This window comes from Myotis myotis, unplaced genomic scaffold (genome assembly GCF_014108235.1).
Source record: "Myotis myotis isolate mMyoMyo1 unplaced genomic scaffold, mMyoMyo1.p scaffold_m19_p_3, whole genome shotgun sequence".
NCBI classification, from domain to species: Eukaryota; Metazoa; Chordata; class Mammalia; order Chiroptera; family Vespertilionidae; genus Myotis; species Myotis myotis.
This window is the reverse complement of record NW_023416335.1, coordinates 147,666,160-147,689,550: the sequence shown is the minus strand read 5'-3', so window position 1 is coordinate 147,689,550 and position 23,391 is coordinate 147,666,160. Positions and strand designations below refer to the sequence as shown.

At 37.0% G+C, this 23,391-nt stretch overlaps 1 protein-coding gene across 4 annotated transcripts in view; it reads left to right on the top strand.

The window, feature by feature from the left end:
* RAP1B (RAP1B, member of RAS oncogene family) overlaps positions 1-19,358 on the top strand; it is a 53,497-nt gene extending 34,139 nt beyond the window's left edge. Inside the window, exons 2-8 of one of the 4 annotated variants that reach the window (XM_036301377.1) lie at positions 7,718-7,800; positions 8,786-8,854; positions 10,302-10,358; positions 11,262-11,402; positions 14,593-14,736; positions 15,680-15,796; positions 18,018-19,358. In XM_036301377.1, coding sequence (XP_036157270.1) covers positions 7,744-7,800; positions 8,786-8,854; positions 10,302-10,358; positions 11,262-11,402; positions 14,593-14,736; positions 15,680-15,766 — 555 coding nt within the window. In that variant the 5' untranslated portion in view covers positions 7,718-7,743 and the 3' untranslated portion in view covers positions 15,767-15,796; positions 18,018-19,358. Of the gene's footprint in view, positions 1-7,717; positions 7,801-8,785; positions 8,855-10,301; positions 10,359-11,261; positions 11,403-14,592; positions 14,737-15,679; positions 15,802-18,017 lie in introns of those variants that run through there. The other 3 variants (XM_036301380.1, XM_036301379.1, XM_036301378.1) reach the window with 3 other exon arrangements.
* The last annotated feature ends 4,033 nt before the right edge of the window (positions 19,359-23,391 follow it).

Genomic DNA, 23,391 nt, shown 5'->3' with positions numbered 1-23,391 from the left:
AATAAACAGACCAAAATTCTAGTTTTTGTGGAGTTAACAATTTTGTATATTTACCTCACAACCTTATCATATGGTTATTACTGTCTCCATTTACCCAATAAGGAAAGTGAAACTCCGAAAGTTTTCATGACTTGCCTGAGGTTATACAAAACCAGGATTTGAAACTTTGGTGCTATGAACACTATGCTATGCTGTCAAAATTGTCCCTCTTTGAAGATCTGTGAAAGAACAATAATTCTCAAAGTCCTTAAACATTACCTATCACAGATCCCCTTGAAATTCTGCTATAACTCTTCCCATCTTGAAATTGTGCATGAAATTTTAGGATCTCACAGGTTCTCAAGTACTCATTCATGGCTTTGTAGCTAAGAACACTAGTACAGGAAAGGTTCCACCTATGGCTCACAAATACACGGGTACCACCACTTTCCTACCCACCCCGCCCCCCCCCCCCCCAAGCCAATGACAGACATTACTTATTAATCAGCATTATCTTTTCTGCTGAAAACTAATGGTCAATTTCTAGAGTTGTTATTCACAATTAAATCAGGGATTTTTTTTGTCAGTCTTGAAATCTGGAAACAAATTTTTCAAAACTGGTGTACTAAAAAACACATTATTTGAAAAAATAATATTAGTTCACAAATTTTGGCTGTTGTACTGTTAGGTTTTATTTTTAAGGAAAAAATACTTATAGCATTGGTATTTATCAGGATTTAAATTAAAATATTATGGTTGCAAGTCCATATAAGTAAGTATTGAAAAAAATTAATGAAAAATAATGACTATGTTTAGTTGTATTTTCTTCTTATTGGTGTTCCTTGTTAAAAAACTTATTGGTAAGTTAGATGTGTTTTGCCACTATATTTTTAGATTTCAAAGTCTATTGCTGACTTCAGTCACATTTCTCTACTTCAAAATTTGAGTTATTTTCAATTTCCTATGACCATAGGGCTCTGTGGTAAAAATTCTTCTTGGTTGAGTTACTAAAATTAAAACAAGCTGGAAGCAATCCAAATGTCCACCAGCTGGTGAGTGGATAAAGAAAATGTCCTATACCCATGCAAAGGATCTTTTTTGTCAGTAATAAAAAATGGAAGGGCACTAGCCAGTTTTGCTAAGTGGTTAGAGTGTTGGCCTGCAGACAGAACACTCTCAGGTTCAATTCTGGTCAAGGGCACACACCTCAGTTGCAAGTTCCTCAGTCCCGGCGGGAGGCAATGAATTGATGTTTCTCTCTCTTTCTCTGTCCCATTCCCTTCCTTCCTCTGTAAAAAATCAATGGAGTCCTGGCCAGTTTGGCTCAACAGATAGAGCGTCAGCCTGCAGACTGAAGTGTTCCAGGTTCGATTCCGGTCAAGGGCATGTGCCTTGGTTGCGGGCACATCCCCAGTGGGGAGTGTGCAGGAGGCAGCCGATCGATGTTTCTCTCTCACCGATGTTTCTGGCTCTCTATCCTTCTCCCTTCCTCTCTGTAAAAAATCAATAAAATATATTTTTTTAAAAAAATCAATGGAAACATGTCCTTGGGTGAGGATTAACAACAACAATAAAAACAAATAAGATGAACCAATTACTTACAGAAGCACTAATATGGGTAAACATGACTCATTCTGGCAACAGGTAATATTTATGGATAAATGAAGTGACTGGGAAAAAGAGGCCCAACCATTTCATTAAGAAATGGAGTTCTGCCCTGGCCAGTGTGGTTCAGTTGGTTGGAACATCATCCCATGCACTGAAAGATCGTGGGTTCAATTCTCAGTCAGGGTACATCCCTGGTTTGTGGGTTCAATCCTGGGTAGGAGTGGATGTGAGAGGCAACCCAATGTTTTGCCCTCGCATCCATCTCTCTCTCAACCCCTTCCCACCCCCCTTCTCCCTTCCTCTCTCTCTAAAATCAATAGAAGTATGTCCTTGGGTGAGGATTAAACAAAAATATTTTTAAAAAGAAAGAAATGTAGTTTCCATAAATGTTTACTTTTATAGTCAATGTCTTTTTGTTTTAAATCCTCACCTGAGGAAATGTTTCCATTGATTTTTGGAGAGGGAGGGAGAGAGGGAGGATGGGGTGGGAGGAGAGAGAAACATTGATGAGAAGGGGGATGGGGGAGAGAAATACATTGATTGGTTGCCAGCCACACATGCCCACCTGGGCCAGGGATGGAGCCTGCAATCGAGATGCATACCCTTGACTGGGAACTGAACCCTGACCCTTCCATCTGTGGGCTAATGCTCTAACCAGCAAGCCAAACCGCCTTAGGGCAATAGTCGGTGTTTTTTAAATGGTAATTTTTATGTTGATTCAATCAGTGTTTTTGTTTTTCAGCTGTGGCAGTGTTTTTGTTCTTGGGTTTTAGTAACTTTATAGTTGTGTAGTCATCACTTCAACCAGTTTTACAACACTTCCATCACCCCAAAATATTCCTTTATGACTCTGTGTAGTCAGTCTACTCCTGGAATTATTGAGTGCTCAAGTTTCCCTTGGAGCAGCATTATGGGACAGATTGGGGATCTTTCTACTTTTGCTTCTTAGTAAGCATGGAACATTGGTTCTTCCAATGGCTCTACTTGCAGTATATACAGGTATCCTATTCCATAGGCTCCCATTTCTTAGAAAACAAAGACCTTTTGGTTCAGTGTTTCTTTTTAGCTTGTTTACTTTGTGAGGGTCTCTGAAAATGTTTAGCCATTGTATATTTTCTAAATTACAATTTTCCATTTTAAGTTTCCTAGCCAATCAGAGAGCAGGGGCTTGTCTCCCTGTACCTCAGCTAGGTCCTACCACAAAATATTTTTTTTTAATTTCCTGAAGTCATTTTTTTTTCTATTAAGTCATTTTTATTTTGTTTGCAACTTTAAATCTTGACCAATCTACCCCTTAGAAAGACTTCTGAAATAGAACCTAAGTAGGTTATTGTTCTCTTTAAGTCACTTTTTTAAAAGATATTTGAATCTGGTCTTTCTTTATCCTGCTGTTTTAACCTTTTTCTTTTATGGGAAATTAAATAATTAGTAATTCAGTTGGAATTCTGCACCAAATTTCTGTCAGTCTTCCTGAGATTTAGGAAAATCCCTAAACATAATTTTAACTAAATTCTAGACCAAGTGTTTAAATTCAGTTTTTATAGCTCTGCTTTCTACTTAGTCGATTAAAGGGGCTATTTATTGTTTAGTATAATTGTTCCCTTACTGAGAAACCCTCAGGAAGGTAGTTTGTTTCAGAGGTAAAGGGGAGGAGCAGAAGAAATAGAAGGGTTTTGTGGGTAGTATAAATAGACAGAATGAATCAGGGAGGGTAGGTTTCCAAAGATTTGAGCAACAGAGAACAAAAGAGAGACTATTTTAGTCATATTTTGAAGCTCCAGAGTACCAATTAAAGAAGTTAATTATTCAGTATTATTTTTGTCCCATAATTCTTCATAAAATTTTAGTTCCTATTAAGGTATTAATTTTGACATTCCAAAAGTTGACCATCGGTCTAGTTGTTAAGTCACAATTGTTAGTCACAATTTTTGTCATTTTCCAATTTAAGTGCAAGAATCAGGATTATATTGGAAGTTTATAAAAGACACAAATTCTACTTAGAGAAGGTTTTGGCTTTGACAAATAAGAAAGAGATCACTAGAGACAAGAAAAATGGTGTCATGATAATTACTTAGAAGAGGCACATTGGGAACTTTATAGGTGATAAAAGTGTTTTAAATTTTAATGAGGGCTGTGTTTGTGGTTGCCAGCACTAGAAAATGTCAAAACTAATTTAGTGCCTAAGATCTACTTGTTTCATTAGATGTAAATTATTCCTAAATAAAAATGATTTGAGCCCTGACCGGTTTGGCTCAGTGGATAGAGGGTTGGCCTGCGGGTTTAAGGGTCCCAGGTTCAATTCCAGTCAAGGGAATGTACCTTGGTTGCAGGCGCTTCCCCAGTAGGGGGTGTTCAGGAGGCAGCTGTTCGATGTTTCTCTCTCATTGATGTTTCTAATTCTCTATCCCTCTCCCTTTCTCTCTGTAAAAAATCAATAAAATATTTTTTTTTAAATGATTTGAGTACTTTAGAAAAAAATTTTTAATAGATGTGCCCTTGCAAACAGATTCTCAGGTTCCCTAACCAAGTAGAGGTTAGGAAGGAACCACATAATCAACAATTCTACAGTTATTGACCTTATAATATGCCATCATGAAGGTTTTGAAAGTGACCCAAGGTGAAATTTGACAATCATTCACCTTTGCTTGGTCACTGGTTTTACTCATCTTCAACCTTTTAGTACTTGGGGCTAGTTTGAATTTAATTGGAGGCTTATCAGGCCTATGCCTCCATCTATTCCAAATGAAGCATCCTCTATTCAGGGAATGAAACTAGACAGTCCAGGAAAAAACAAAACACATCACAAATAGATGGACAAAAGCAAAGCAAGTAACTAAAGAATTAAACTAATGGCAGAAATATTTACCAAACAGTACACCTCCAAGCCAAAACCTAAAGGCCTAATTGCCTTACACAAAGATCAATTTTTTTGCAAGTCCAAGATAACAAAACAAATTTAACAATGAAAACTCAAGGAACCAATTGGAGCTCCCACCATTGTTAAGACTGACTCATCTGACAGTAAGTTCAAAGAACAAATAGCAGTGGGTCAAAAGCAGCCTATGTATTTAGTACACTTGTTTGGCTAAGGGCTTCATTTGGAATGATGCCAAATGAAGGTCTTAGGTCAACTCTCCAAGAATAAGAGAGACTATTCATATCTGAAACAAAAAACAAAGCTGAAGTTATTAATTACTTTAAAAAACAAGCTATCCTAGTCTGACACAGTCTTCCCTGAACAGAGCAGACTGCTAGTTTTATATGGTTTTAGGGAATTAGAGTTTAAAGATCAACAAACTTTCAAAGGCAGGAGTGAATTAATGCCTACTAAGTATAGGAATATACCAAATTGGGGGTGGGGAAGGGAAAATCCTGCCTTCACTGAGCTAATATTCTAGAAAGATAAATAGGATGGGCCCTGACTGCAGGTCAGGCCTAGGGGCCGTACCTGTGCACGAATTTCATGCGCCGGCGGGGGTGGGGGGGGGGGAATGAGAGAATGAGAATACATACATACACTGAGGAGCCAGATTATTATGACCACCTGACGTTTGTAGGCAAATTACCTATAATTTCATGCTGAAGCTGCTAGAGGGCCAGACCATTATAAATAGGGAAGCAGGTTGTTTACCACGACAGTAGAAGTGATTTTTTTCTGAAGATATGGGTAAACAACGCGATTTAACAGCCTTTGAACGTGGGATGGATGGATGGATAGATAGATAGATACATACATACATACATACATACATACTCACACACACTGAGTGGCCAGATTATTATGACCACCCCATCAGTACTTCGTTGGGCCACCTTTTGCCTTCAATACTGTGGCGATTCTTCTTGGCATTGACTCCACGAGATGTTGAAAGGTGATGCGAGGAATCTGACACCATGCCTGATGAATAGCACTGTCCAGTTCTGTTAGATTTGATGGTTGTGGAACCAGCTGCCTGCTGGCTCTTTTAACTTCGTCCCACAAATGCTGAATTGGATTGATATCTGGTGATTGTGGGAGCCACCTAAGCAAGGTAAAGTCTCCCTCATGTTCTTGAAACCACTCCTGCACAATACGAGCACCGTGGCATGGCTCATTGTCTTGTTGGAAGAAGCCATCTCCATTGGGATACGCCATCAACATGACAGGGTGAACTTGATCAGCAACGATACTTAGGTATGTTGTGCTATTCAGACATTGTTGCACACGAATTAAAGGGCCCAAATCATGCCAGGAAAACGTGCCCCAAACCATAACACTGGCCCACCAGCTTGAAGGGTTGTACTCATGCATGTGGGGTGCATGCTTTCATGCTGTTTCCACCAAATTCTCACTCTGCCATCTGCATGATGCAACTGGAAACGTGATTCATCGGACCGCCTGACTTTTTTCCAATGCTCGACTGTCCAATCCTTGTGTTCCTGTGTGAATTGGAGACGTTTTATCTTGGTAACTGCAGACAGCAAAGGTGTTCGAACAGGCCTTCAGCTTTCATATCCCATACAATGCAGTGTACGGCTAATTTGCCTACAAACGTCAGGTGGTCATAATAATCTGGCCACTCGGGGGGAGTGTGTGTGTGTGTGTGTGTAATATCCCAAGTTCAAAGGCCGTTAAATCACGTTGTTTACCCATATCTTCAGAAAAAAAATCACTTCTACTGTCGTGGTAAACAGCCTGCTTCCCTATTTGTAATGGTCTGGCCCTGTAGCAACTTCAGTACGAAATTATAGCTAATTTGCCTACAAATGTCAGGTGGTCATAATAATCTGGCCACTCAGTGTGTGTATGTATATATTAGGGAGAAGTGAAGGAGAAAGTTTTGAAAGAAAGTCCATGGCAATAAGCCTGGCATCTTGAGAAATAAAGGAGTGTCATAGAGAGAGAGATTAAACAAAGGATATCTTTTCTAAGAATATAAGCTGGAAGAAAGAATATATAAAGAGATTTAACACAAAGAAATATACCAAAGTGAGTCCATTTATGATTGACTTTCAGAAGGGGCTATCAGATAGTGACTGGTTTACAGAATCATATTCACTGAAGCAAACAATTATTAGTTGATTAAATGTTTTTAAAACAGTTCTGGTAGTTACTTGTTGCTATGACTAAAGAACTATTATTTCTTGATTAAGAAGAAAGTTTAGAACCTGTTCTGGTGGCTACTTTTGTATCATAGCCACTGACTAAATTTTTCCCCCTAGGAATGTGGGAGCTTTGTATTCTCATGTTCTCCCCTATTATGGAAACTTTTAGTGTCTCTGATAAGTCTTAGTATAGTTTGCTTCTTTTTGTTTTATTGCTATTGATACTTAGTATTTCATAATATTGAACAGAGTCTGGGCATTCATATTCAATTTTGCCACTGATTCCTGACCATTTTCAGATACCTTGTACCTCTCCCATTTCAGCAATGAATATTTGGTCTGCTTTCTCTGCTAACTCATTTACCATTCATGTATCTCAGGGGTCAGCAGTTTTTTTTCTATAAATGACAAAGTAAATATTTTAGGCTTTGCAGACCAGATGGTCTCTCCTGTAACTTCTTAACTGCCATCACAGCAAGATAGCAACCACAGACAATGCACAAATGAATAGGCATGGCTGTATTTCAATAAAACTTTATGTATAAAAACAGATGGTGGGCTGGATTTGTCTATAGACTCCTGCCCTATCCTATTTATCTTTCTAGAATATTAGCTCAGTGAAGACAGGATTTTCCCTTTCCCCACCCCCAAGTTGGTATATTCCTGTACTTAGTAGGCATTCAACTACTTGTGACTCAGGATAGAAAGGAAGGTAAACATGTCTGTTGCTGCCATCTTATAACCAATAGAATATCCTTTCAAGCTTTTCTTCAGCCTCCTCCCCCCATTTTTTTTCTTAATAGAGTAAATATTTTATTCTAATTGAACTTAGGAAATGCTGAAAGTCATATCTGTAATTTTGCAGTTTCTTTCTGCATCTGATGTGTTAAAAAGAGCCCATTCTTTAGTAAGTCTGTTTATGGGATGCTCCATATTAGTGTGGTATAGTAATCATTTTTAAATAAATCTATTTGCTTAAAGGTCTTATTCATAAAAGGACCATCTGATTACAGAGATTAAGATTTTTTTTTCTTTTCTTTAATAGGTACTAGCTTTTGACAGGTTTGCACCATGCGTGAGTATAAGCTAGTCGTTCTTGGCTCAGGAGGCGTTGGAAAATCCGCTCTGGTAAGTCATTCTCACTATACCTAAGCTCTTCACTCCAAGACATGTTCTTCTGTTGAGTTTTAGGTTTTGATTATTGGTTTTCGTTTATCTGTTAAGGTGAAATCTCAGTAATTTTAGAAGCAATGTAATATTTTTCTTATAATTTTAGTCAACTCTTAGTTGTATCTGGGTAGATCATATTTTCTCTGGAACACTGGTTCCAGACCAACATGAAATATGCCAGAATATAGTGTGAGCTCAGCACAGAGGGTGAGAGCATATAAAAGTGTGCATTTCAGAGCCACATAGGAGTTAATTTTGGTCTTTGTCATTATATATATTTTTATGTTAGAAAATATTAAATAAAGCTTATAAGAATCTTTTTCCAAGTAACACCTCTGATATACAGTTTTTACATTATTTTGACAGTCCATATTTTCTGTATCAAGGAATAGTATAGCAAGAAAAAAGACACAGCTTGATGGTGGTTGGGAAAGGGAAGAAACTTAGGGAAAATAACTTGATGAATAGATGAGAGTTTAGCAAAGCCCCACAATAAGATAGATTGATCATCTCACTTGGCCACTTAGCACAGAACTTGACTTGCTGAAATCAAACTGAGAAGTATGTACAACAGAGCATGAGCTGCTTTTTCATGTGTAATTATATCCAGAGTAATGGGGAAGTGTTATGAGTATACACACATGTGTGTACACAAAACAATTAGCCACTTTCTAATTAAAATTCAATTAAGACTGACACTGAAAATATTTAAAAATTTTTAAATATAGTATGATCTCTAAATTTAGAATTACCTAACAAAGAGCATAGTGATTACTTTTTAAAAAAACAACTTTCTAAGGTAATCTTACTAAATGCATGCATTCAAATGTGGTTGTGTTTTTTATCAGTGGCATAACTACTATGTGAAATCAATAGTTTGAAATGTACAGATTTGGATTTGTCCTTTTCTTTAGAAGTATAATGGTATGTTAATTTTTTTCAGACTGTACAGTTTGTTCAAGGAATTTTTGTTGAAAAATATGATCCTACGATAGAAGATTCTTATAGAAAGGTATATGTTACTTTTAAAGGCCTTTTGCTTTTCACTGTACTATAAATATAAATTATTGTTTTTAGCTTTATAATTATTGAATGTTATTTACATAGTGGGAAAAATTTACACTTGATTATTTCTTGGCATTCCATGTCTACCAGTTTATGAGGCTCTTGAAGACTTGGCTCTCGCTGTCCCTCTCTTTCTCTCTTTCTCTCTCTGAGAATTTCAAGTTTACCATGACCCCAACATTTTAATTTGACAAATAAACTTAAAAGCTAGGCCATCCATTTCAAGTGGTATCTTCATGGTCTATCCAAACCCCACCCCAAAGATGAAAAAATACTCTCGGGTTCCCTTAATTTTAACCTAAAGATGTGAGTACAGGAGTCTCCCTAACCTTCCTACTAATAACTCTTTGAGAAAGTGTCACTGCTCATAACGGAAAGGTTTATTGCGATGTTCGCTAACACAACATATGACAATAGAACTTAATGTGGAGACATTTAATGTAATAGCAAGAAAGTTATGCCTCACCTTATGTAGCAGCCAACATGGCCCCTGCTGCTGTGCAGTCAGTGTGTTTCATTCCTTCCTTTGTCCACAGTCTACAAAAACAAAACAAAACTGGAATGCCCTTCCTGCACCCTAGCAGTGAGGCAGTAGAACTTTTTTTCCACAGCTAATTTTAAATAACTTTTTTCCCTAGAAAATGTTGGGTGAAAGATGGTAACAGAGAAACACAATTTATTTTTTAGCTGTCCTCTGCTTCCTTGCTACCAGAAATTTTATTCCAATACAGAGAAGGGGGGAAGTGGTTATCTAGAAAAATGAAACTCTTTCTAAAATATTGGCAGAATTGCGGTAGGCAGAATCACTTCTGATATTATTCTCACTACAACTGGTTTTAATTTTTTAAGGTTTTTTGAAATAATTTCCTTTTTTTTAATGAAGGGGTGGGGGGGGGGTTTAATATATTTTTACTGATTTCAGAGAGGAAGAAAGAGGGAGGGAGAGAGATAGAAACATCAATGATGAGAGAGTAGCATTGATCGGCTGTCTCCTGCACGCTCCCCACTGGGCTCCGAGCCCACAACCCGGGCATGTGCCCTTGACCAGCATCGAACCCAGGGCCCTTCAGTCTGCAGGCTGACGCTCTATTCAATGAGCCAAACCAGCTAGGGCTGAAATAATTTCCTTTCCAGAATAAAGTGTTTAGTGATTCATATTGATCTTGGATCTTGTCACTATCTGTGTTGAGTCGGAATACATGGTTTTTGCACCTAATACAAAGTTGGTGGACCTTAATTATCTAGCTATATTTTTCTTCTGTTAAAGTATTGAGATTAGAGTTGCTATAATCTGTCTCTGTTTTAAATATCATATTAGCTTTTGTGTATATTAAGATAGTGTTGTTTATATATAAAAAAAAAAATGAAGGTCTATTTTGTCTCTCCCCCCCCAGCAAGTTGAAGTAGATGCACAGCAGTGTATGCTTGAAATCTTGGATACTGCAGGAACGGTATGTAAAATGAAGAACCAAAGTATATGCACAACTTATGCAGTATTGTCCTTGTAAATGCTAATATTCTATAGACAGATGTTTGTGAAGCTTATATAAAAGTACTACTTACATTAAATTGTAAAGCTTTTTTATCCTTGAATTCTACTTTTTCTGTGTGACCTTTGTAATTACAGGGAGTCAGTTATTTAAAAAATAAGTAGAAACTTGTTTGGATGAAAATTTTCAGTCTCACTAGTACTTTTAAAGCATGTTAAAATTTATTACCACATTTTAAATAATGTGGAAAATATTTCGATATACTTATTTATAAGATATATTTATTCTTCTGTAGCTGTGTGAAATATTTTGAATGATAGCGTTCCTCCTTTAAAGTATTTACAAACCATCTAGATTTGTTGGTATCTGAAGATAAAGGGCAGATTTATTCTGGATATATGGTATTCATTCAACTAATGTTTGAGTACATAATATGTGCCATCGACTGTGTTCTTTCCCTAATGGAAGAGAAAAGGTATGGGAAATGGCAAGATGTAGGTAAGCATGCTGGTGGACCCCATAGAACTAGAGCACTGTGAGCTTAGCTGTAACTTGGGGACTTATTTGGGTGCCCTGTAAGTTATAAAATATTAAAGGCTTCCATTAAGTAGCTTTTAGAGACAGGATATTTCTGTTCCACTAGAGTATAGTTTTTGCACCTAAATCTGCTTTGGTGTATCATTTTTAAATTAAAAGCTTATTTTTTGAAATATCAGCTTTTCAAATAGGATCTTGCCACAGATTGTAATTTAAAGATATGTTACATAATACTACAATATTCTTCATTGAGCTCTAATTATAGACTTTAAAAATTGTCAAATTAACTGTCACAACATTATTCTTTAATGATTCTTTCTATTGTAGGAACAATTTACAGCAATGAGGGATTTGTACATGAAAAATGGACAAGGCTTTGCATTAGTTTATTCCATCACAGCACAGTCCACATTTAATGATTTACAAGATCTGAGAGAACAGATTCTTCGAGTTAAAGACACTGATGATGTAAGCTGACATCCTAATAAATAAATGTACTTTATTTTAAACTCTTATTGTAGTGATATCCAATTTAAAACTAAGAATTTAAAGTTGATGTATTTATTTGGGAGGCTTGTATTTCAAAAGCTTTTTCCTTGAGAGGCAAAATATATCTTTAACCCTCATACCTATTTCAAATATATATAATGTGGAAAGTGAAAACACTCCTCTCCCCTTAACCTGTGTAAAATAAAATTTATATCCTTCCCATTTTTAAATCATGCATTTGGTGGGGAAGAAGGACAGATGTGTGTGACAAATGTTAACTAATAGAGCAAATTATGTTCTGGCCACATTACTGGTATATTTAAGAGCCTTTTTAACATATGAACACATCTAAAGAAACTATGACAGAAAAGGAGAAAAATAATAATTATTTTTCAGGAAACCAACAAATATATTAGATTCTAATGTTAATTTACATGCCCCTTCAAAGTGCACCATAATGGAGTTTAATCCCTGTAGGAAACTTCAAAAGGATTATTTTAATTCCTTATCTTACTCTGTATAGCAGTGGTTCTCAAAATTCATCTTGCATTAAATCACTAGCTGAAACTGGTTAAAACAGATTGCCAGGCCCCACCTGCCCCACTCCCAGAGTTTCTGATTCATTAGGTGTGGGATTGAGCTCAAGAATTTGTATTTCTAACAAGTTTCTAGATGGTGTTGATGTTGCTGGTCTGACCCAACACTTTCAAGAACCACTGTAATATCTATAATTTAATTATGGTAAATATTGTGAGACTTCTAGGAAATGCTGTTGTTTCTTGGACTTCTGAAATAAAAACTTTGGGGCACCCTACATATTTATAGTGACCTCAGTGAAGCACTTCTTAATTAGTAAATCTGTTTTGTACTATCTGTAGTAACTACTGTACTTTTCTTTTATCAATTGCATTAAACAAGTATTTATTAATATAACTAGAGGCCCGGTGCATGAAATTTGTGTACGGGGGCGGGGGGAGTTGTCCCTCAGCCCAGTCTGCACCCTCTCCAATCTGGGACCCCTCGAGGGATGTCCGACTGCCGGTTTAGGCCCAATCTCACAGTCTGGGACTGCTGGCTCCCAACCACTTGCCTGCCTAATTGCCCCTAACCGATTCTGCCGGCCAGCCCGGTCGCCCCCAACTGCCCTCCCCTGCTGGCCATCTTGTGGCTGTGGGCGCCGCCATCTTTGAGTGCGTGCAGTCAATTAGCATATTCCCTCCTTATTGGCTGTGGGCACCACCATCTTTGTGATGGTGAGGGTCAATTAGCATATTCCCTCTTTATTAGATAGGATACTCTATATCTTCTTAAAAGGCCAAAATTCTTGATTTTCTAGTTTGGATTTTTTCCCCAAAAATTCTTTAGAAAGTCAATCTCTAAATGATTAAAGGGAGTTTTGAAGAGTAAGTATTATTTTTCCATAGTGTCCTTTTAAAATTACAACATCACATGCATCCAAACACATTATTAATGTGGTCTAGATTTTAGTAAATCAAGATGATTGTAACTTTGTAGCATTTTAATTAGACTGTAAATAAAAATTCTGCTTTAGGGACTTTTCAAATTTCTCCTTTTTAAGTTGTAAAATTGAGACTAATCCTATCTGATAATAGACAAGCATGGTAATTAACCGTAACTTCGCTACCCTTCCCATTGGCTAATCAGCAGGATATGCAAATTAACTGCCAACCAAGATGGCGGCTGGCAGCCAGGCAGCTGAAGCGAACAGGAGGCTTGCTTGCTCCAGTGATGGAGGAAGCCAAGGTTCCCCGCCTGCCGCACTCAGCTCTGAGCTCCAGATGCAACAATGTTGCAATTATAGAAGCTAAACAATCCCCAGGTACCTGCTTTCAGCCAGGGGGGCCTCAGAGCTTAGAGCGGCCAGTGATGGCAACAGAGTTTCAATTATAGAAGCTAAACAAACCCAGATATCTGCTTTCAACCAGCAACGGCCTCAGAGCTGGAGTGGGCTCTCAGCTCCAGTGACAGCTATAGAAGGTAAATAAATCCCAGAATAAAACAAAAAGTAAAAAAAAAAAGAGGCTGGGAGCTTCAGTTGCAGGCCAGCCTGAAAACAACCCTCAGCCCGTCATCCAGGCTGGCCAGGCACCCCAGTGGGGACCCCCACCCTGAAGGGGGTGTGACCAGCTGCAAACAGCCATCAGCCCGTCATCAAGGTTGGCCAGGCACCCAAGTGGGACCCCCACCCTGATCCGTATCACCCTTCAGGGCAAACCAGCTGGCCCCCACCTGTGCACCAGGCCTCTATCCTATATAGTAAAAGGGTAATATGCAAACTGACCCTAACAGCAGGACTGGGAATGACTGGTCACTATGACACACACTGACCACCAGGGGGCAGACGCTCAATGCAGGAACTGCCCTCTGGTGGTCAGTGCACTCTCACAGGGGGCAGCTCTGCTCAGCCACAAGCCAGGCTGATGGCTGCCAGTACAGTGGTGGTGGTGGTGGGAGCCTCTCCTGCCTCCTCAGCAGCGCTAAGGATGTCTGACTGCAGCTTAGGTCTGCTTCACACTGGCAAATGGACATCCCCCGAGGGCTGCCGGGCTGCCAGAGGGATGTCTGATTGCCATCTTAGGCCCAATCCCCAGGGAGCAGGCCTAAGCCAGCAAGTGGTCACCCCCAAAGGGTCCCAGACTGTGAGAGGGCACAGGCTGGGCTGAGGGACCCCCCCACACACCCCCCGAGAGCACAAATTTTTGTGCACTGGGCCTCTAGTTATTTGATAAATGTGTGTCAGAAAACTTGAAGTTGATTCACATCTCTAAAAGAAACATTTTAAAATTTTGAGATATACTGGCTTTTTACAGCAACACCCTTTGGTACTTCCTTTTTGAAAAAGTTTTGTATTTTGCTTATTATAATCAGTTATAATTCCATTGTGATATAATCTTAAGGGTTATTTTCCCCTTTCATAAACAGATCCTAGCTTGTTTTCTAAAATTTTCATGTGAAAGGTTCTTAAATTAACATTATTAAGGCTTTCATATTTAACTGTAAATTATATTACAAATGATTAATTTAATATTTTTCTCTGGTGTAATATAAAAAATAATCCTTAGAGTTGACTCTAAGAATTATTTGAATTTGAATTTATAGCATATATTTATTTACTTAATTCTTTTTACCCTCACAAATATATTTTTAGGTTCCAATGATTCTGGTTGGTAATAAGTGTGACTTGGAAGATGAAAGAGTTGTAGGAAAGGAACAAGGTCAAAATCTAGCAAGACAGTGGAACAACTGTGCATTCTTAGAATCCTCTGCAAAATCAAAAATAAATGTTAATGAGGTATGGTGAACTATACTTTAAAATCTCTATTTGGAATTCAACATGCAGAATTAATGGAAATAACGTATGTGTATTAACACAACCTCAAATTAATGTGTACTCGGGGTGCTTTTGTTGTTGTTGTTGTTTTTCTTTTTCCTTTTAGTATTTTTTATTGACTTCAGAGAGGAAGGGAGAGGTAGAGAGAGATAGAAACATCAATGATGAAAGAAAATCATTGATTGGCTGCCTCTTGCACGACCCCTACTGGGTGGGGAATGAGCCCGCAACCCAGGCATGTGCCCTTGACTGGAATCAAACCCAGGACCCTTCAGTCCTCAGGCCAACTCTCTATCCACTGAGCCAAACCAGCTAGGGCTCAGGGTGCTTTGTTAATCCTTTTAGGCAAAAATCTTCTATTAAATAATATGCATGTTAATAAGCAACAGTGTATTTTAATCTCATCATTAAAGTGGAATAAACCATGAAAGGAAGGAAGGCTGGAAAAAAAAAATAGTAAGGGTAGGGAACACGAATTAAGCCTTTGGATATATGAAAGATGTGTTATGTAAAAGAGAGCAAATTGAAAAAAGTATGCACAGTTATTGCCTTGAAGGGGCTTAAAGTCATATTGTAAAGATACATGGAAAGATCTGAAGAAGAGTAAATGTTCTAATTGAACTAAGGTTAAGATCTCTGTAGCTCCTTCAACTCAGTACTTATTTTAAGGAGAACAATTTTAGCCCTCCCAAAAAATAAACAGAAAAGAACTTGGCATTTATAATACCTGGTCTTACTCTTATTTCTTAACTGAAAAAAAATATTTCCTTTCTTGGGTTCATTTATATCCATGGAAAATTCTATTTTTTAATTTTACTTTTTGGAGGTTTTTTGGGGGGTTTTTTTGTTGTTGTTTTTAGTTTTTTGTCTCCTATAAATTAAAAAAAAATATATATGTTTGCAGATCTTTTATGACCTAGTGCGGCAAATTAACAGAAAAACTCCAGTGCCTGGGAAGGCCCGCAAAAAGTCATCATGTCAGCTGCTTTAATATACTAAATGCATTGTAGCTCTGAGCCAGGTATGTTTGTTTATTTGCCTCCTTTTTTAAATCTTTTAACTTGTAACCTCAACTTCATTTAGGGCACTCTTGTTAAGACAGCAAGTATAGAATTTTTTCTTGTTCTAAAAAAGAAATAATTACTTCCCTTTTAAGATATTCATGAGTTAGTATAATATCCTAGTGATTAAAATAATTATTTCATTTACATATCATCAGAAGTATTACCCATAAGTGAATATTGTAGTTCATTTAATAAATGCTGATGCCCCAATGGGACACTGGTTTTTGCTGACAATACAGTGATGAACAATACTGACCTCTCTTTGCTTCTTCATTGCCTTAATTGAAGTCTAGTGGTAGAGTTGGACAAATAATTGCAAACTATGATAAATGCAAATAACAATTATAAATAAATATTATTTATTCTATAACATTTATAAATGTTATAGAATAAATCCAGCCTGGTACTGATAATAAGAATTCATGACACGTTTATCATATGCCAGGCACTATTTTTAAATACTGTCTGTGTTACAAATGAGTGAACTGAGACACAAAAAGATTACTTGTTCAAGCCCTGCAGTAAGTAAGTACAAAGCCAGAATTTGAACCCAATGATCTGGAGTACATAATTTAAGCCATGAACTGGCTGCCAAGTCCATGCTTCATTACTAATGAGTACTATGTCATAATGAGTACTATAGGAGCTTGTAACTGGGACACCAAATCAGGTATGTCACATGAACTATGGATTCAGGAAAAGTCTGTAAGAGACATCTAAGCTGAAATAGGAAAGTCAAATAGAAATTGTGTAGGGGATGGAGAATTCCAGCCAGAGAGAACCACAAATTCAGGCCACCGATGAGATAGCAAAGGAAAACTGAGCATATAACATTTTTATATAGTTTTTTAAAATAATCATATTAAATGAGTTAAACCTTATAAAGCAATTGATCAGTGCCTGGCACATGATAAATCCTCAACCATTTAGCTACTGCTTTTTGCCAATAATAATGGTTCCCTGCTCAGTGTTAATTAAACCATATTGTACTGTACTCTTATCCTTGGGCACTTTATATGTTTGTGATTCTGCTGCTTCTTGTGTTAAATTAAATGGCCCTATACTACCATAGTACTCTGGCTCTGTATCTTTGGGGGGTTTTGACCCTACTCTGTTTAAGGCTTTCCGTTTAGAGTTATACCCTCTCACTTTTGTTATTCTCTCTTTCCTGACCAGATACATGCCCATTCTTAGCACATATGTGCCTGAACTCACATATTCCCATCTGTCCCTTCCAATTTGCTACATTCAGTCTGCTAGAAAAACTTAGCAAACTCAGAGTCTAAATGAGGGCTTAAAGTTCGAGGCATTTGGGAAATCAGCAAACACATATGTATTAACAGCATTTCTGGAGCTCGCAACAAGTCTGATCCCCACAAAAACAGTAAAAAAAGGGAACATTTTTTTAGCCCAGACATGTATGGAGAAAACCATCCAAAGTAAATAGATATTTGGCAATGTGTTTTGACTTCTTTTATTTATATCACTCACAATTTTTTAAGTTTACGTGATTTTAGTGTAATACTAGCCTTTTTTCTGACATCTAAAAATTGATAGAATGTGTTTAAATATGGAATTAGAAAGTATATATATAACTCAACTGTAAAGAGCCATCATAGGATAATTTCTTGTCTGCTCTCTGAACCAGCGTTTAGCCACTCTTATTGAAAGAGCGAGGAAGAAAGGCCTTGATTTTCTGATACTAGCAACCTTAGTGAGCTGTGCATTCTATACTTATGATGTAATTCTGGGATTGTGAACACTTGTAGAATCACCAATTTTGTTAATATTGCTGTCTTTTCATCTTAATTCTAAGGAAGTTGAACTGACGTAAAATTTCAATGTGGTTTCCTCCCTCCTCCCCCTGCTTTTAATCTTTGGAAGGTAATACACAGAGATTTGCACTAAGGGATACTGCCTTTTTTTTATCTAAGACTTTCATTTGACTAGCTTTCAAGAGGGCAGCAGGTTAGATGAAGTCATTCTAAAAAGATGAAAACATCTACCCTTGCTTTGCCTTGCTATGAGTTGTGGTACAATGTCATTAATGTAATGAGGACAAGAGCCTGCATTCTATTCATTTTTAAACCTTGAATCCTGTTGTCTTAATGTGTTCCTTTGGCTCCTTTGTGTGCTATTTTCAACCCATGTTTGCAATTTATTTTTTTCTTTTGACAGGTCTGAAGAACTGTTGCCCAATTCAACAGTGCCAGCATTCCAACTTTGTTAAACCTACCAACATCTTAAATGGACTTTCTGTGGTGGTACCCTTTAAGAGGCGGATGAAAGCTACTACATCAGTTTGCACATTCTAATCACTTTCCAGTATCACAAGAGAGATTTTTACTTATATGATAGCCCTAGTGTATGCATCTGGTAAAACCAGAGGCTACAATCCAGTATTACTGCTAAGAGACATTTTCATCCACCAATGTTGTACATGTATGAAAATGGTGTACTGTATACTATAACGCGCCCCATACTTTGTTTTGGAGAGTACAATAATGTAAATCCTAAAAGCACCACTATTTTAGCATAATAAAAGAAAGTCCAAAGAGCTCCTATATAGACTACTCCAGATAACTTTGCTTCTTTGATACTTGTAGCTTATTGTAATTTTTTTTAAGAAAATCAAGGTCATTATCATTGTATTATACAAATAAGCGCTTTGATTAACACAGCTATATAGTTTTTTTAATTTTTAAAAAACCTGTGGAGACAGTGATCTTGTCTTTAAAAATACAATAGTCCTTTCAGTATAATGTCTTAGATTAAAGACGTTGCCTTTAATATCTGTTGGGAAGGAAATGTCCAGATTTTTCAAATCTCTTATTATATGTTTCCTTTTTTGTTTACATAGGGAACAATGTTTATAGTTGTGTGTACAGTGGGGGTCTACAACAAGAAGTGTATATTTTCAAACAATTTTTTAATGATTTAACAATTTTTGTAAATCATTTTCAGGCTTCTGCAGCTGTAGATTCTCACTGTGAATCCCTTGCTTGCTCATGCATAAGTGTATTTGCAATACCAAATATACAGGTTTAGTATTTTTGCCTGTTAGTGATTGTTTCACATGTGTAACGTTTTGGTTGAGATGTTAAATGGTGGACGAGTACTGTGGATGTGAATGTGGGAAGTAATTTTAATCATGTATAATTGGTCACAAGGCCCAAGTTGCAGTAACTATTGCTGTTTTATTTAACAATGCCTTGTTGCTTTGTATGCATTAATGTTTGGGTGTAAAGATTGTGTGTCTATCCAACAGGGAGCCACAGTATTTAAATTGACCAACCTAATGTTACAACTACTTAGAGGTGGCCAAATGTAAACTAAAAGCCTTAATTAAAGTGGTGCAATTTTGTATAACTTAGCATCAGTAGTTCAATAAATTTGGATTGCCATGCAAGGGCTTGCATTATAATTACTTGCCACTTGAATGTGTTTTGTGTAATGTTTAACAGTGCTAGTAAATAAATATAGATTTAACTTCTTTTTAAATCTAATAGGTGTATTTTACATAGTGTGGTTTCATAATTTAACATTTGGGCAAGCAGACTCATTCATTACGTACAGAATAAGTGAAATAATGTCATTTTTTCCCTAGTATTATTTGAATATCCATATAACAACCTTTTGAATTTATCCTTGGGAAAGAATTTTGTAAATCAAGCAATATTACTTACAAACATATGCCTTCTGCATAATGTTTAATAGCTCTTTGAGGTGTAAGGAAGAATTGAAAATACGTTGACAGATGTTACACATTTGGATTTTTTTTTAATATAGGATGAAGTTATACTTAGAATATTATGGTTATAAAATTTTTTGAATGAAGTGGACTCAAGTACTACTTTCTTTTTAGATAATAGGTCTGTCTTTGTCTTATGTGTACTGTAATTCAGTTTTTTGGGGGGTGGTGGTTGCAAACAAATGTTAACTCAAACTTTCTTAAAGTATTTGTCAGCCACTGGAGTATATCATCAATTAATTACTGATAACCATCTCACGTAGGGGTGTCTGCCAATCCCCTAAATAGATTCTATTTGAATTGGATACTTTCATTTAAAGAAGAAAAGGATCTTACTCCTTATATATTTAACTCACAAAGTTCCATGGATCTTTGTGTCTTTAAAGGTTCCATGGATCTATAAAAAAATAAATATTTGTCCTTGCAGTAGCCCCACTTAACTAAAAAGACTTATTTTGGCAGGACTGGTTGTACAGTCATTGGGAGAAAATTAAACCCAAAAGACATGGGGTTGTGGAGCACTAAAGTCACTTCAGTTTACTGTGTCCTGTTGCATCCATTTGACCCTCTTTGAGGGCACCCTCTTTTTTATAATATTTATATTTTTATTGATTTCAGAGAGGAAGGGAGAGGGGGAGAGAGAAACATCAATGATGAGAGAGAATCATTGATTGGCTGCCTCCTGCACAGCCCCCTACTGGGGATTGAGCCCACAACCCAGACATGCCCTTGCCCTGATTCGAACCCAGGACCCTTCAACTCACAGGCCAACGCTCTATCCACTGAGCCAAACCAGCTAGGACAACCCTCAATTCAAATGTTTGTTACCTACCATCTATGTATCAGGCTCAGTTCTAGGCTCTTAAAAACAGATAAAATTTAAGTACTCCATTTCAAGCATTGTTCTAGGTCTGACGATAGAGCAGTGAGATTAACTTAGTACCCTGATCTCCTAGAATTTATATTCTATTGTAGAATTTCTCAGCCAGCGCCATGGATGTTTTGTGCTGGATAATGAAGGAGTTGTGGGAGGCTGCCCTGTGGATGACAGGATTCTTGTAGCATCCATGGTCTCCACCCACTAGATGCCAGTAATGCCATTACCAGCTGTCCTCTAGTTAGATTTAGGGAAAGGGGAGGAGAGCAGGTGTTGACAGGCAAAATCGCCCTGGTTGAGATCTGGTAGGAAATACATTAATTTATTTAAAAGTAAAAATACAAAATGGACATTTTATGAATAAGAATGTAACCTCTGGAACCAGATTTCCAGGGTTTTTAATCCCAGTTCTGCCACTTCCTAGCATGTGAACCTGGTTAGATGCCTCTATTTCCTTATCTGTAAAATGGGAATGATAATAGCACCTACTTCATAGGAGTTAAAAAGAATGAAATAAATGCCAATACCACCCTTGAGGTCAAAATATATATATATTTCTATTTTGCTGATAGATATAGGGCTGTGGTTACACAGAAAGCACCATTATCTCTCATACAAAATAGTAACTGCACCTTAGGAATGCAAATCATATGTAGAAGAACTTATGTGCTTAAATGGAAAAATGCTAAAGTAATTCAGTCAGAAAACTCACAAGCTCCTTTTAATGTCCCCAAGGATACTTGTAGAAACTGGAATTTTAAGAGAAAACCAGAAGGATATTTCACTTAATTTAAAATATAAAAACCCTATTTTGGCTTTAATGTTGGCTCAGCTTTTTATATGAGTAAAAAGTTTTTAAAACCTATTTTTGAAAGAGTTTTGCTTTGCTTTTTTAATCATCTTGACTTTAGATGTGGGGCAGCAAACTTAGAATCAATGCAACCTGGTTTTCGTTTACCTCAATCTGTGTCTTCTTTGAATTTAATCCCCATGTGTTGTTCTGTCTCCTCTCTATTGAATCTTGGAAATATAGGAAGGAGTTATAGTATTTTTATTTTTTTTTATTTATTTTTTTTTGTTAATCTCACCAGAGGATATTTTTCCATTGATTTTTTTTTAGGGAGAGTGGAAGAGAGGGGAAGACAGAGAAACATCAATGTGAGAGAAATACATGGATTGTTTGCACCCTGCATGAGCCCTGACCAGGGCCCAGGCTGGGGAGGAGCCTGCAACCAAGGTGTGCCCTGGACCAGAATCGAAACCGGGACGCTTTGGTCCGCAGGCCAATGCTCTATCCATTGAGCCAAACCAGCTAGGGCAGAGTTACAGTATTTTAGAAATTAATATTCCTATTACCTTATCTTAGAAATCGTGTTTGCAGGCTTCTCTTTTTAATATGTTTTTATTGATTTTTGGAGATTGGAAGGAAAAGGGAGAGAGAAACATTCATGAGTGTGCAACATTGGTCAGCTGCCTCCTGTATGCCCCCTACTGGGGATCAAGCCTGAAACCTGGGCATGTTCCCTAACTGGGAATCAAACCTGCAACCTTTCAACCTATCAGTAAGCCTTAACAAATTGTGATTTATGGGACTCAAATTATTTTTAAAAATTTGTTCTGTAATTTGTTTCAGTGCATTAATACAGTGGTATGAATGCATGAGAAAAGTGTAATTAAGAATAGAACTATGCCAAAACCGGTTTGGCTCAGTGGATAGAGCGTCGGCCTGCGGACTGAAAGGTCCCAGGTTCGATTCCGGTCAAGGGCATGTACCTGGGTTGCGGGCACATCCCCAGTAGGAGATGTGCAGGAGGCAGCTGATCGATGTTTCTCTCCCATTGATGTTTCTAACTCTCTGTCTCTCTCCCTTCCTCTCTGTAAAAAATCAATAAAATATATTAAAAAAAAAAAAAAAAGAATAGAACTAAATTTATGTTCTCTTAACTGATATTAACAGAGATATGTGTGAGTCTTTGTTGGGATATTGGTACTTGTCAGAATTGGTTACTAAATCTATTAATGGAATAACTAAGTTAGTAGGTTTGATATTAATTTATGTTTGAAAGGTAGAAATAATATACTCATTGCTAAATAGGTCTGTTTTCTAAGTGCTGTTTTCTAAGTGTGTTTTTTCAGATTTAAAAAAAATATTCCACATGTTGTACATACTTTGAACTTGCTCCCTTAAAACATCTTTCTTAGTGGCCTATAGATTACTGACTTTAAGAATGAAAAATTTTGACCAAAATTAGGGATAGCTACCTGATTTTTTTTAAGCTAAGAATCAACTAACGTATTCAATATTGCTTATCTACCTTGTTTTATCATTTATAGGCAATCAATAATCTCCTGATTTGCCTGAAAGGGGGTGGAGACAATTTTTACTATTTTATATTCTGAACCTAGTTTAACATGGTTTTCCTTATACAGTTACATAAATGAGAATAATGCAGATTCAGCATTTGGGTCAACATGCACAGTTTTGTGTTTTTGTTTTTTGTTGTTTTTTTTTTTCCTGAGAATTAGCACAGATCTTACAGGATTTTTATGTGAATAATATATTCATTAAGTCAAGGTTTTCAGCAGTTTTTAAAAAGGCACAGATCAAAGCCTTTCATGTTTTTGTCATTTGCCATTATTAGTCCTTCAAATTTCTGTGTATAGTGTGGTAGTTTATGTTCCCTCTAAGCACTACGTTCAGAACAGGAAACTGTTACAGTCATGTGCTGCACAATGTTTCCGTCGATGATGGACTGCATGTGCAGTGGTACACCTTATAGCCTAGGTGTGTGTAGTAGGCTAAGCCATCTAGGTTTGTGTAAGTGCAATCTATGATGCTCACATGACAAATCATCTAACAAAGGATTTCTCAGAACATGTTAAGCTGCTCATGACTTTACTGTCAAACTTTTGAATGTGCACCT